We start from the raw sequence: 14,142 nt of genomic DNA on the forward strand, positions 1-14,142 counted from the left end.
GAGTTGACGGAGGACTCCATGTTGTGTGTTGTGATTCGGGAAGATTCTAGGTGAGATGGATGATGGACCATACGGAGGTTGGGATTGGGGCTGATATCGGGACTGTATATAACTTTGTTTGTTTGCATATGGCAGGCAGCCGGGGGGTGAGTGGTTCGGTTTACAGGAGCAGTGAGTGGTCATGGTCATGAACAGGATGGGTGCCAGCGTATCTGCTACTTGCCAGTCATTGTTTTTCAACAAAAGCGCTGCATCGGGTGCATTAGGCGTTAATATCACCATTTACAGATGAATTACTACTCCGATGGACAGATCCGTGACTATACTATTTGCTACAACAGACACAGAACAAGATCCAGTGATGTCATCATATATTGTATATACGTGTGGGCAGGAAGGTCATCCGGCCATATGTTTTATAATCCGATCGGATAAAAGTCTAACAACAGGGTATAAAAGGAACATGTATATAAAAAGAGGCAGAGACAGGCCGTCACGAAAACCGAGATAAAGAAGAGTGAGCCAGAAGAGGGGAAGGAAGCCTACAACTTGGCCTTCTCGCTGAACCGCGGCGCGACGAGAGGATCATAAGCTCCAGCGGAAAGCGTATCGGAAGGCACGACGGCATTGTGGCCGCCGACCAGGCCACGAACATCCAGAAGACTGGGGTTCAGGTCCTCGATCTTGTTGGCGCCAATCAGGCGCATGTTCATCTCCATCTCGTCCTTGAGCAGCTGCATGGCGCGCTCGACGCCGGGCTGGCCGTAGGCGGACATGGCGAAGAGGAAGGGGCGGCCGATGCCGACGCCCTTGGCGCCGAGGCAGAGGGCCTTGAGCATGTCGGTGGCGCGACGGATGCCGCCGTCGACGTAGACCTCGATGCGATCCTGCCAGCCGCGCTGGCGCAGGGCGGGCATGACCTCGGCGAGGAGCTCGACGGCGGAGGGGGCGAACTCGAGCTGGCGGCCGCCGTGGTTGGAGAGGACGACGCCCTGGACGCCGGCCTCGACGGCGCGGAGCACGTCCTCGACGCACTGCACGCCCTTGAGCACGATGGGCATGCGCGTGATGGACTGGAACCAGGGGATGTCCTTCCACGAGAGCGCGGGGTCGATGAACGAGGAGATGGCGCGCGCCGCGCCCTGCGACCGGTCCACGCTGTCGCCGCCCGACGCCTGCACGCTCGACCCCACGTCCGAGAACTTGGACCGCATGTCCTTCTCGCGCCGGCCCAGCTGCGGCGCGTCCACCGTGATGAACAGCCCCTTACACCCGCGCGCCTCCGCGTGCTGCACGATCCGCTTCGTGATCGCCCGGTCCTTGTTCACGTACAGCTGCAGCCACTGCACCTGCTCGCCCTGCCGCGCGTCCACGATCTCGTCGAACGAGCACGACGCCAGCGTCGGGATCATCTGGATCACGTCGTGCGTGTGCGCCGACCGCGTGAAGATCACCTCCCCCTCCGGGTGGCCCAGCTTGCCCAGCGCCGTCGCCGTCACGTAGAATGGCGCCGACACCTTGGTGCCCAGCATCGTTGTCGAGAAGTCGACGTGCTCCACATCCACCAGGATCCGAGGGCGGAACCAGATTTTGTGGAACGCGGAGTGGTTCTCGCGCATGGTCTGGAGATTCGGGGCGAATTAGCGAATGTTTCTCGACATTTTTTCTTCTCGCGTCTGGGTTTAGCGCAGGGAGGCTTACAATTTCATCATCCGCACCACTGGAGTAGTAGGCCCAGGCCGTCTTCTTCATTACGTTGCGTGCAACCGCCTCAAAGTCCATCAGATTGTAGCACGCTGCCAGCGGGGGCATGCGCTTGATGCGCTCCTGGCGTTCCTCCTCCTCCGGGTCGGCGACCTTCTCTTCTTGCTCGACTGTCGACATGTCGACCTCGCCCAGGTGCTTGGACTGGTCGAGGAACTTGTCTAGCGTGTCGGGCGGGTGGATGGGGTCGAACTCCTCGGTCGCATCCTTGCCGGCATACTTCAAAATGATCTTCTGGCCACCGGGGTGTTCTGCGGTGGTGTTAGTGGCAACGGAAGTTGGTGAAAACACGCAATATTAAAAATCTTACCAGGCAGGAATTCCGTCACATCGTAGGCCTTTCCATGGACAATGACCCAGCACGAGTCTTTGGAGTTGTGCTGGGCGACATCAGCGCCGGTGAGTTTCGTCATTGCGGCGATGGGTATGTGGTATGAGGGGATGGGAGAGGGGTAACGGGGGTAGAGATGGATGATTGAGGAATGGAAAGTGGTAGGATCAAAGGATAAGTTAAAAAGAAGGATTCAGGACGAAAAGGTGGAGGAGGCCGAGGGACTGATTCGCCCGAGAAGCACGGGGTTATGGAAGAACGTCACGGCGGACAGATAGACTTCAAGTTAAGTTGTGGAGGAGACGGACTGGGGAAATGATCCTCGGGATAATGTCCAGCGAGCCTATTGAACGCTGACACTGGCCGGTGGGAAATCGCAGAGCGGTCGTTGGTCAACCCACTGCCAAAAAGACCCGGGTTTGCCAGCGCAATTCGGGCGACGGGCTCTTCTCGGCCGACTTATCGATCCTTCATTCATCCTCGGCTTTTCTCCTTCGAGATTGTCTGCTTGACGCCTCCATAGCGGCATAGCCACAGCTCAACTTAATCTCCAGGTTCCTTATTTTGTGAGTGACTAATGGCAACTCGTTTCATAGTACGATCATAGTGAGATCAGATAACTCGACTCTTGGGCTACTACGTAAGACTAAGATTCTTGGGGTATCTTCAATGAACGGGTTGGTCCAGGGTCCAGTCGATCCTCCGTGGCCGGAAACGGCAATATCAGATTTGATGAGTCCACAATAGGCCAAGAGCATCTGGAAATCATCATTCCATTCAAGGCTGAATGTAGAGAAATGCCATATATTGGGATAACTGGTGCAAGGAGATGCCCTCAGAATCTTATGCGGGAGTGTTGTTTGCTCAATAAATACAGGCATGTCCTCCAAGATCACCTTAATCGCTCTCCCACGACGAGAAACTAGCCACCTTAGCCAGATATCTTTGTTATGCTTAACTGTCTTACCATAATAATGATTGCACTAGACCCATGATGTGACTGCTAGGAGAAGTCATACGCAATCTACTGTATCCGGCTAGCCATAGTGGGTTTTACATTGAGCTTGGTCGAACGGGTGGATATATATATCTTACAGCTGAACAGTGTCTTGACTCTACTTTGTAAAATTGACTATCTAGCATTGTTGAACTTCATTTCACAATATTTCTAGGCGATTTTAGTGAACGGAATGTGTTTCTACTGTGGATAATCATAGAACAAAGTCCGTGGCGGCACTCACAGTACTGTACATCCTTTACTACGTCCTCCGTGCCCGTCCTAGGCCCGCTCCCATCGTTCTTCATCTCACCAGGACCACAGACAGCCCCCCCTGAATGAAACACTAACTGCCGACTTTTGGAGCTCAACCTTATTTACGACAGTCCGGATACGGCCTCGACAATGTCCTTCCGAACAACCCGAATCTACTCATCTATCGTGGGCCGTTTCCCTGCCTCCAAGTTAGGCCATCCCCTCCCAAGTCACTATACTTCGGCAGAGGTGCCTGTGGAGGCTGTTGCGGCAGAGGAGCCTGCGGGGGCTGCTGCGGCAATGGTGCCTGTGGAGGCTGCTGTGCCTGTGGAGGCTGCTGTGCCTGTGGAGGTTGCTGTGCCCCCGTCGGCCGCTTCTCATGCGACAAAGGTTTCTTATCTATCCCAGAGTCGGAGAGTCTTGGCGGAGAGGCGACAGCTGATGCCAGGAGGAGATTTGTTTCGCATCAACGCCCGGCTAAGGGATGGAAAAATTGCAACGTAGTGACATGGCCCGAGCTACGCTCAATTTGCTTTTAAATGGCATAACGCGCTTTGGAAGAATGTGAATGCTGAGCTGCACTACATTACCACATCCGGCCGACTTGAATACAAGCAGTGGCGAGCAGACCCCAGATATCAACTTCATTCGCTTGGGGCTTGTTGCTGCGGCGGGTATGAGAATCTAAAGTAAACAGAGGTGATCTTGGGGGTCTCTTGCTTGTCTTCTTCAGGACCTAGGTCGAGCACAAGTTGCTGCATTGCGCCGGGTCGGTGTCGCGTGCCGAGCTTAAAGGAGACCAGGGACGCATGTATACGGACGATGTTGTGAGAGGGATGGGGAGCATGTCGGTCAGCGCGACATCAGGAGTATCTGGCTGCGTCGGAGCCCAGAGCAACGGAGGCTGGTGAGGAGGCTAGCGGGAACTGTCAAATTGTAGTACGGCACAATCGGAGTACAGTAAAAAGGTGGATTTGCCCTGATACTCCAACTGAGCCGGGTCGTGCAGCGGATGAGATAACTCAAGTCTTACCGAGAGCTTTCTGGTTTGATGGCTCAGAAATTGGTGGCTGGCTGCATGTGAACGGAATGGTCTCTCAGCTGCATCTTTCACATTGACCGCCGCTGTAAAGGTGCCGAGAAAGTTAGGCACACTCCGACTCCGTAGACGATGTCTGTTCTCGGATTGTATGAGAAATATCGATCAGCATACAACAAAATGCGAGCGCAGATTTGTGACGTCTATGGCTGTGCTTGCTGTGCTTGGACCATGAAAAAGAACTTGAGAGTAAAGAATACTCAGTCTCCGCTCATCACAAACTGTTGCATGATCGAGCCTTATGCAATAACTTTCCATTAGGTGAATATTTATCCGAGAAGATTGGATCAAGACAAGTTCGCCCGACAAGTCACTTTTGTGTAGGCCTTGAATTTGCGAGGCCAAGCTTTTCAAGTGTCTGCAGCACAGCGCAAATCGATACTTGGCATCGGAAGTATATCTGAGCGAGCATCGATCTGTAGCCCGTGGCAGCGCAGCATTTGCCCCTCGCTCACCCAGGTCCGGTCTTATCACCGGCCCGAAGCCATGGTGGTATATCCCTTAGGAAGAAGCAAATTCTATCGGACTGTCTTTGGTTATGACATGGGCAAGATGTTGTGAGAATCTGTCGCTTGCTGGGAACTTCATCGCTCACGGGAATCGTCCGGAGGATGACAACCGCAGCGGGAAAGACATTATCCTAACCACTTTGGTCTCGGAGTCCGGAATCGGAGTTGTGGAGAGCTAACTGACGACTACTTCGGGCCCCCGGACAGATTTTTCTTCTCCATTTGGAGAATGAGGGGGGGAGGAGATGGGCCACCATGTGCCCCAGAAACACTCTTGCCGGCCGTCTCTGGAAATGACGACTCTCGCCCGGGAAGCAACCAAGTCTGAACGCAGGTGGGGCTCTGACCACGTATAAGCAAAGAGCTTGCCCGACGGCGTTAGTTGCCATGTTGGGGCCGAATGGTGAGAAGAAGGTCGTCATACTCTCGTGTAATACTTAGTGGAAATGTTGGTAGCTAGCGATGCCTTCGGCAAAGGCTACCAGGATTCCATTGCGCGCCAGGATTGAGCTAAGACGCCGAAGCGAGTCATGCTGCTATGCATGGGACATCCAGAAAAGCCGGAGATGATTGCGGATTCTCAGGGATGGTCTGAAACGGCAGGTTATCCGATGCAATGATATTCTTTCATTTTGTGGGATATGTACTCCACGTCGTTGGCCACATGGGTTGGTTGACTAGAGTTGTCTGCCTCAGGCTTTGCCCCGGATATACCTCTTCCCCGCACCAAAACCGTATCAGACACATGAAGGATAGATCAGGCGTAGGAAGCCCATGAAGTCATTGGATGTTCCATGAAAAGATAAACGTCTAAATGGTAGACAGGCTTTCCGGCCGTTGTCTCAACAGAAATGCGTCCGAGCACTTTGCCGTTGAATGAGAACCGCAGAATATAGCTCCATGATTTTGAGGGTGGTATGGGAAGTCTGTGCGCTTGTCATAATTATGCGACGGAATACCAAGGACAGGGAAAGCATCCATCACGCGCAGATTGATGATGCATACGAGTAGCTAGGGCAGGCAGGATCATCGACCAGGTGTTCAGAAATGACAAGCGCCACACTCATCGCTGTCCACATGTGGATTTGAGGTCGCCCGAATATTGCTAGCAGAGGAAACGGCGTCTTATCTTCCAGATCAGTGATTGGTACATGTCTCCATCGCTCTCGCTGAGAGTCCTAGTAGGCCGATTGAGATGCGGACGAAGGCACAATAGCTCCGAAGTAGGGGTGTCCCGCTAAGACATGAAAGGCCATTGATTCCACCCTCTCGCTTCGTTCCGGTGATACATCAGTCACATCAGAGAATATTTAGTAGGTTAATCAAGCGACTTCCGAAGAAACTCTATGCTATGAACTGTTGAGGTGCTTTAGCACGGCACGGCACGTAGGACTGGGAGGCACATATAGTCCAGTGCAGCGATCGCCGAGTCTATTTGCTGCTAGTGGTGACACAAAATTCTATAGATCGCGGAAATCGACATTCCGAATGATATCTTCACATCATATCCAGTAATTCCGTAACCCGACCTGCCGGGACAGACAGCACTTGGTTTAAGAGGGGGCAAGGGGGCGTAGCAGCGCATAGCGGTATACCTAAGGGGGAAAATGGACAGAACCCTCGTTGCCGTCGATAAGCAAGGGCAGCGGCTCGTAGTGCCACCGGTATAACGTTACGGGATAAGGTGTCACGCATGGGATACATGCAGATGCGATAAACAAATGTATTGCTGCTACACAATTGTCTTTGGACGTAGGTCAGACAGGAATGTGCCCAAGAATGGGCAAGTTGAATGAACAACCCCAGGAAAGCGAGAAACAATGCCGAGTCAGACAAAGTCGAAGCTGTTGCTTACATAAGCCGCAAATCCGATCTTTTTTTGTTTACAGCTGTCAGGTACGCACGGATCATGCAGCAAGGAACAGGCTTCAGTGCTACAACTCTAGGCTGCCATACTTTTATTGCTTCCTGGTTACAGTTGTTGACCTGCAAAGCCACAATGGATATTATGAGCCTTCACTGCGACGGAGTTTGAGTACCAATTGACGAAAGAGGAGCTGATGCCTGGAAGCGTCGCCCTTGATTGGGTTGGCAGTTTTGGCATGGAGGTTCTAGAACTGGGGAGACTGCATGTGAAGCACTCTCCGAACCTGCCTTCAGTACTGTCCACATTCCATTCTCTTCACGTCGCACAAGCTGAGGGTGCTTTATTCCCTCGATTGGCCCAAGTCTGGACTCCACGATCCTATATCTTTCTTCTTTTGCGTGTCCTCGTGACTCGAAGCTCCGAGAGCTCCGGCATCCAGACCGAGATGGCCTTTGGCACTCGGCACGCCGGTGCCGGGTCCGCTGGTCGGTATAAGAAGCATCGGGCTCCCGATCTATCTACCCCTAGACATATGAGCTCGTGCGCAGAGCAATTTTATATAAAGCTATGTGACCTGCTGAGTCTTCCGTTCGACGAAAGCTCCAGCACAGTCACGACCTCGCACACGAGATTCTCGTCAGATACAGCATGGTCTGCAAGCTACCTCGATTTTCAACCCACTGCCATCCCTTGTTAAACAACCAACCACCAATCAACTAATTACTCCTGTCGCCAGAATGCAGCTTGGCTAGCGAGGGGCCAGATACGTACCATCCATTATCATTCGATCGAAGTTTGTGGTTTCGCTTGGGACGACCGGCGAGCTTTGACTTTCTCTTACTCAACATCGGCTCTATTCAGTCCACTTGTGTCCGCCAATGATGGGCTGATCATGCAACGGTGACCTCTTACGTGATACGGTGTATGCGAAATGAAAATTTCCGCACTGTCAGGCGGGTCGAATCTCCTGAAGCGTCGACATTCTCAACAATCGAATCCCCGTTCCGTTGTTCCATCCCGAATCTTTGTCGCAGCCAAGCCCGACCGTGTGCAGTCGGTTTCAACCCTCGGGCCGTCTCCGTCGAGATCTCAACCAGTCAGTCAACTTCAAAATTCGACCCGAGTCTCGGAAACAAGTCGGATGAAGGCCGATGGCCTCACCGCAACACCCCGTTGTATGAGTTTTCTCCAGACGTAGAGGATGATGCACTCACTCTGTCCGTGTTAGCCCAGAAAAGCTATCGTGCTTTCCGTCCACTGAGCGGGACATGGATACTGATGCCTGAGACGGCGCGGACCTCTTCCCCATCCGGACATTTGATACCTGCCTAATGCGGTGATCATTACTTGAACCGTATCATATCAATGCTAGCGACCGCAGCATGGGGCCAATTCTCGTGCAGGTAACAATTATCATCTCCCGATATTCACGATCAGAAAAGAAATCAACCCGACCATCGTCGATGTCGTCACTACCTCGGCTGTCGCGTGTCTTATTTTCGCTACGCCCGTTTCTTGTATCCGGACCGCTCTATGCCAAACTGCTTCGTTGGTAGTTACACCATTGCTCTTCGAATCAATATAGCGGCTGGTCAGACAATTATTCGAGTGGACTTCGACACGTTCGTTCATGTCGATCTTTGCTACATGAGTCTGCCCGTCAGATGTCGGAAGACTAGCGCGGAACATGCTGCTTCAAAGAATCGAAAGTCTCCTTCCTGGAAGGATATGAATTTCCCCGACAAGAGTCAATGGGGCCATGGGTAGGATTCGGACTTGAGGGGCAGAGGTCAGATTGTCTTGCTCAGCAGAACCAAGCTGTTCTATTGGCGCAGAATCAGCAACTGACTGACTGGCAATTTCATTGACCAATGGATCGCATTCGTTGGGTACAAGAAGACGAAGCATTCAAATGACGATTGGCGGCAGGTGCGCGTTCTTTTAGTCCCCGACTTCCCCCCACTTGATCTGCCCAAAAAGGTTGGATCTTCCCCACAAGCTTTTCCCCCACTCCGTCTCTTGCCGAGACGAGGGCTTGGGAGTTTGGTCGACATCTCGTACACCAGGGCCAAACAAGCATAGTGTTCTTTTCTTCTTTTTTGCTTGGTCTTCGCTTTTATGGCCAATGCGGCCTCAAAAACGCCATTGACGTAATGGCGAGATGAAAATTAGATCGAGCTCGTCATGATCACCACCATTTCTGCGGCACGAGACAAGCATGTCATCCTTCGACCATTAGGGCATATGCTAAGCTCTGCTAAGCAACCCGGCGCGCATGGGTTCCGAACGAAAAGTGCTGATTCATTGCTTGTCAGCGCCGAGGGGTGGAATTCAGAGAATCACCCGAATTCGCTTAGTGTCAGTGGGGGCTTCGAGGTTACAGTAGCCAGGCAGATCGCAGGAGACACACGTCGACTTTTATCGCAAGCTTGGCAGTCTCATGACTACAGAATGTCTGGCTGGGTCGTCAATTACTTTTTCCGCCGACTTTCGGGGGTACCTGGACGGGCCAACGGCCTTCCCGATCTTGAGTCCCTTCCGGTTCCGAGTGGAACTGCGGACATAGAGAGCCTCGGACACCGTTCAAAGACCCAATGACGGGTAAGGTGTCTTAAAGTCGAGAATCTAAATTCTAGTAGGTGTCCCTCGCAAAGTAGACATAATCACGAAAACCGCGGGCTCAGAAGGCTGAATAAATCGCGAAGGAATGCGTGACTCGCGACGGAGTGGAAAGATGCGGAGGGATATTGAACCCATATTACGGGAGGGGAAATGGAGCTGGAGATGGAGAGGGGAAGACCAACTTGAGTGGAGAGCAACCAGATTTTGGTGAGCGGTGGGACCGAATCAGCAACGAGGGCCTCCCACCCAATGCAATGGACTGACCGAAGATGTGTGTTAACCCTACACCTGTCTAAACCTCTTCCAGTCAGACATTCGATATTCTCGAAAATTATGGATAGTTAGTTAATAGGTACCTAGTACTTATTCACCATAAGCTAAATGAATATTGCCATTGGCGCAAGGTCGTCTCACCTTGCAGTCTCAACGCTAGGCGCAGTCGGGAAAACTTTATGGAACCGCCTACGGAAACGGCTCCCCGAAGGAGGGCCGACTGCTGCGCGCATTCAGTTTTGACCATCATTGCCTTATGTGCCTCAAGTGACCTGGAGCTGCATGGGCAGGGAGATCTTGTTTTGTGATGCAATTGCAATAGACGTGTGTTGAACCCTGATGATGGTGGATGTTAGGCCGCGGGAATCGAGTCTTGGAGGCTCAAATACTGCAACAAAAATGGCGCCCGCATTCAGATTCCCCCGGGAGCGGGCACTGACTCCAGGAGTCCAGTCCAGGCAGGCGAGATAACATGTAAGATTATTCAGCCGGCACGAGGATTCTCCATCATGAAAAAACCCCTCGCTTGAGTTGCTCAATTGAGTGGAACATGCCAATTCAACAGGCAACTCAGCCCTGCACAGTTGATTCCACGTTGGGAATCGGCAGTTCCGCTCCGGCAGGCAGCTGGGCTATCATGTATGTTATGGAGTACCCATCATCAGATCTTCTACGCCGGACCTTTCTACCGACAGTATCCTCTATTCCTTGATGCACAGTCTGCCGAAAAAGCATTTCTCGGACACCACAGCCACGTACTTGTGACTGCTAGACATGTCACAGGCTTGTAGCCTTGCTTCCATTATGGCCCCGATGCTGCGTCTCAACCTGTGTGTCGGAAATGGACAATAACGAGTGACACCTGCTATGTCAACTCACTCACCCACAAAGGGCCAACTGCAGGGCCCATCCCGATTCTCAGGTAGCCTCGGGTGGGATTGAATAACAATCCTTGGTACGATTCTTTGCCTTCCTCCCGGGCCCCCTTTTTTGCGGCTACAATCTTTTCCCCCTCCATTTATGTCTTTTCTTTTATTTTTTTTTCTTCCTCTTTTTCTTTTTCTTTTCCTGAATTATTTAACAAAATAAGCAAAATAATTAAATCAATTTCTCGGGAAATGTTTTAGTGGTCCCAAGGAAAATGCCGTGATGTCATTGCTCATTGTCCACCCACAGTGGGCCTCTGGATCCACCCCCAAAAGATGCTTAACCCAGCGTTATTGATGCATTCGGTCCCCTGCTGCTCCACAAAACAAACAATAATGAGGAGTGTGGTTATGTTTTCAATGTCCGTCGCCGACTAGTGGAATATTCGCGCAGCAGCTTGGGGGATAAGAGATTGTCAATCAGCATGCATGAGACCGTGAGCACCATGGGGATAAGTAGTTAATCCCCCCCCCCTTCCCTCCCCGACTTCTCCGCGTTCGGTTTCTGTCTCATTCTCACTCATCTCTATTGCATCCCTCCTTCTTCTCCTCTCCTAGCCCTGGGTGAAACCGAGCAAAGGGAGACTCGACTGAAACAGGAGTTCATTGGAGAAGAGAGCGACTCAACTTAAGTGTTCGATCGCTCTAGATATCCCATCCATCTTGACTGGGATCCCTCAACCTCTACATCTATCTTTTTGAGTGTTTGCCGTTATCTTGTACAGATCCTATCACCATGGCGCCGACGTACGCAGGGATGTCGGGCAAGAAATTGTCCGTGTCCATCTCGACCATTGCTACGATGGGCTTCCTCTTGTTCGGTTACGATCGTATGTCTTGATCCTTCACCGGGTGTCTCTGGGAGCCACCATGAAGAGTCTTGAGCTAATTCTAATTTACTATAGAGGGTGTCATGTCCGGTATCATCAGCGACACGGCTTTCCAAGACCTTTTCACTGCCACCAAGGGCAATGCCACGATGCAGGCCCTGGTGACCTCGGTCTATGAGTTGGGTTCGTATACTTCACAGTCTGTATCAGGTTAGCATTTGATCATTCCTAACGACCACACCATGCAGGCTGCTTGTTTGGCGCTTTGTTCGCTCTGTTCTTTGGTGATAGACTTGGCCGTCGCTTGATCATCATGTGCGGAGCTACTATCATGATTATCGGTGTTATTATCCAGGTTACCTCGTTTGCCGGCCACATCCCCCTGTTGCAATTCTTCATCGGTCGTGTCATCACCGGTATCGGGAACGGAATGAATACCTCAACCATTCCTACTTACCAGGCTGAATGTTCGAAGACAAGCAACCGTGGTCTTCTGATTTGTATCGAGGGTGGTATCATCGCTATCGGTACTGCTATTGCCTACTGGATCGATTACGGTGCCCACTTCGGTAACAAGGATCTCGTGTGGCGTTTCCCCATCGCCTTCCAGATCTTCTTTGGATTGATTATCATCGTCGGAATGTACTACCTTCCTGATTCCCCGCGCTACTTGATTGCCAAGGATCGCGTCCAGGAGGGAGAGTACGTGCTGGCGGCTCTGGGCGGCTTCGAGATCAACGACCACGAGACACAGCTCCAGAAGCAGCTGGTCATCGACTCCATCAGAGCGTAAGTCTAGTCACCTTTGCAGCCATTGCGAATCTGAGTCCCTGGTCGCGCGGGAGGCTAACACCGATGTCATTAGTTCGAGTGCTGCGGGTCAGGGTGTGACATATCGTGACCTGCTCACCGGCGGTCGTTCTCAACATCTTCGTCGCATGTTGATCGGCTCTTCGTCTCAGATCTTTCAGCAACTCGGGGGCTGCAACGCGGTCATCTATTACTTGCCCCTGTTACTCGAAGAAAACCTGAAAGAGGGTACTAACTTTGCCCTTTTGATCTCCGGCGTCAACATGATTGTCTATGCTATCTTTGCTACGTTCTCCTGGTTCTTTATTGAAAAGATTGGTCGCCGCAAGCTTTTCCTGGGCGGTTCTATCGTTCAGTGTGTTGCGATGATTATTACCTTCGCTTGCCTTATTCCCGGTACCAAGTCAACGGCCAAGGGATCGATTTTCGGCATTTTCCTCTACATGGCTGCGTTTGGTGCTACTTGGCTTCCTCTGCCCTGGTTGTACCCGGCCGAGTTGTCACCTATCAAGACTCGGGCCAAGGCGAACGCTGTGTCTACATGCAGTAACTGGCTGTTCAACTTCTTCGTTGTTATGATTACCCCCGTGATGGTGTCTAACATTGGCTGGGGTACTTACTGCTTCTTCGCTGCCATGAACGCCCTCTTTATTCCCTTCATCTGGTTCTTTTACCCGGAGACAGCCAACCGAAGCTTGGAGGAAATTGACATCATCTTCGCCAAGGGCTTCACCGAAAACATCAGCTACGTCAAGGCTGCCAAGGATCTTCCCAAGCTTACGGACGACGAAGTCGAGCAGAAGGCCATGGAGTACGGATTCGGTGGCGCCAACGACGAAGAGAAGACGAGCGCTGCTGATCTGTCCGGCTCGAACAGCGGCAAGGACTTCGAGTAAAATGCTCGCATGTCATTTTCATATTGTTTGAGTCAATGCCTTAACGTGTTGCATGCTTCGGACCTTTCGTTGCTGCCAGCCCTGGTTGTCTGCGCTTGAGTGACACCCTAGAAGGCGGCTAGATGCAGCTTCAATGCTTGGTCCTTTTTTTTCTTTACTTGTGATGTTGTTATTCTGTCTTCCAAAACTTCTATCATTGTGGTATGACAGAGGACAGTGCTGGTCTACGACCGGAGTTACATGATTTTGGTATTGGCATTGTTTCGGCTACGCCCTCTGACTCGGCGTAGCCGTTGAACATATAGATTCCCCCAGATTACTGTTGTGATATTTTTGTATTTTCCTACGCGATTACCCCCTGAGCTGCTTGGCATGTGTGGAACAGGTCGAGGCTCAAATGTTTGTCTTGTCTTGCCTTATGGTGAGAGTTTCTGTACATTTCTCAGGATCGGCCATTTCAGCAACGATGGCCGATCACCACCCATAAAAGGTGTGGATAGAACATGGAATTATTTCAAAAGCGCATTTTCTTGGACTTGACCACTTTCTATTCGTAGATTCTAAATTGGCCTGTCGCGAGTAGATTAAAGTATTGACCACGTCCCGACTGTCTGGTTGAAAGGTGAGTGGTAGAAATCCGCGGGACCTGCATGCAGGTGGTCCGAGTTTCGCTCGGTCGGTCGCTTATCGCTTGGGGGGAGTTGAGAAGGGAAGGGAAGGAGAAGAAAAAAAGGCTAGAAGCTCCAATCTCGTTCTTTGCGGGCTCTCGCACCTTCTAGCGGTCTGTGCCCTGCAATAGCTCTGGACTGAGGCTCAAAATTTGCAAGGATGGGATGAACTCCCGGACAAAGTCCATCATTGACGTTCGTCAGCAATGGCTCCGGAAAAGACCGATCGAAGGGAGGGAGTGTTCTTCTGATTGTGAATGTTTCGAGGCGAATTCCGTGGCTCGAAGTTCTGCAG

The 14,142-nt window shown here is 51.7% G+C and overlaps 4 protein-coding genes across 4 annotated transcripts; 3 read left to right on the forward strand and 1 right to left on the reverse strand.

Moving 5' to 3' along the window:
* Nucleotides 1–391: 391 nt before the first annotated feature.
* Nucleotides 392–2,349, reverse strand: BO66DRAFT_431955 (L-lactate dehydrogenase (cytochrome)). The gene is made up of 3 exons (XM_025650611.1): nucleotides 2,075–2,349; nucleotides 1,702–2,015; nucleotides 392–1,622 (listed from the first exon to the last, which is right to left on the reverse strand). Exons 1-3 carry the CDS (start codon nucleotides 2,175–2,177, stop codon nucleotides 543–545), a joined length of 1,497 nt encoding a protein of 498 aa, XP_025499264.1. The 5' UTR covers nucleotides 2,178–2,349; the 3' UTR covers nucleotides 392–542.
* Nucleotides 2,350–8,637: 6,288 nt separating this feature from the next.
* Nucleotides 8,638–9,651, forward strand: BO66DRAFT_209680 (uncharacterized protein). Its single transcript, XM_025642583.1, has 3 exons — nucleotides 8,638–8,751; nucleotides 8,995–9,457; nucleotides 9,528–9,651. Exon 2 carries the CDS (start codon nucleotides 9,007–9,009, stop codon nucleotides 9,418–9,420), a length of 414 nt encoding a protein of 137 aa, XP_025499265.1. The 5' UTR covers nucleotides 8,638–8,751; nucleotides 8,995–9,006; the 3' UTR covers nucleotides 9,421–9,457; nucleotides 9,528–9,651.
* On the forward strand, nucleotides 9,593–10,146 carry BO66DRAFT_209709 (uncharacterized protein). The gene is made up of 2 exons (XM_025642584.1): nucleotides 9,593–9,715; nucleotides 9,805–10,146. The coding sequence occupies exons 1-2, from the start codon at nucleotides 9,694–9,696 to the stop codon at nucleotides 10,023–10,025; spliced, it is 243 nt and encodes an 80-aa protein (XP_025499266.1). The 5' UTR covers nucleotides 9,593–9,693; the 3' UTR covers nucleotides 10,026–10,146.
* Nucleotides 10,147–10,944: 798 nt separating this feature from the next.
* BO66DRAFT_209761 (putative MFS monosaccharide transporter) lies at nucleotides 10,945–13,365 on the forward strand. The gene is made up of 4 exons (XM_025642585.1): nucleotides 10,945–11,473; nucleotides 11,549–11,656; nucleotides 11,722–12,262; nucleotides 12,339–13,365. Exons 1-4 carry the CDS (start codon nucleotides 11,380–11,382, stop codon nucleotides 13,177–13,179), a joined length of 1,584 nt encoding a protein of 527 aa, XP_025499267.1. The 5' UTR covers nucleotides 10,945–11,379; the 3' UTR covers nucleotides 13,180–13,365.
* Nucleotides 13,366–14,142: the final 777 nt, after the last annotated feature.

The sequence above is a fragment of the Aspergillus aculeatinus genome, assembly GCF_003184765.1.
Source record: "Aspergillus aculeatinus CBS 121060 unplaced genomic scaffold BO66scaffold_63, whole genome shotgun sequence".
Taxonomy (NCBI): Eukaryota; Fungi; Ascomycota; class Eurotiomycetes; order Eurotiales; family Aspergillaceae; genus Aspergillus; species Aspergillus aculeatinus.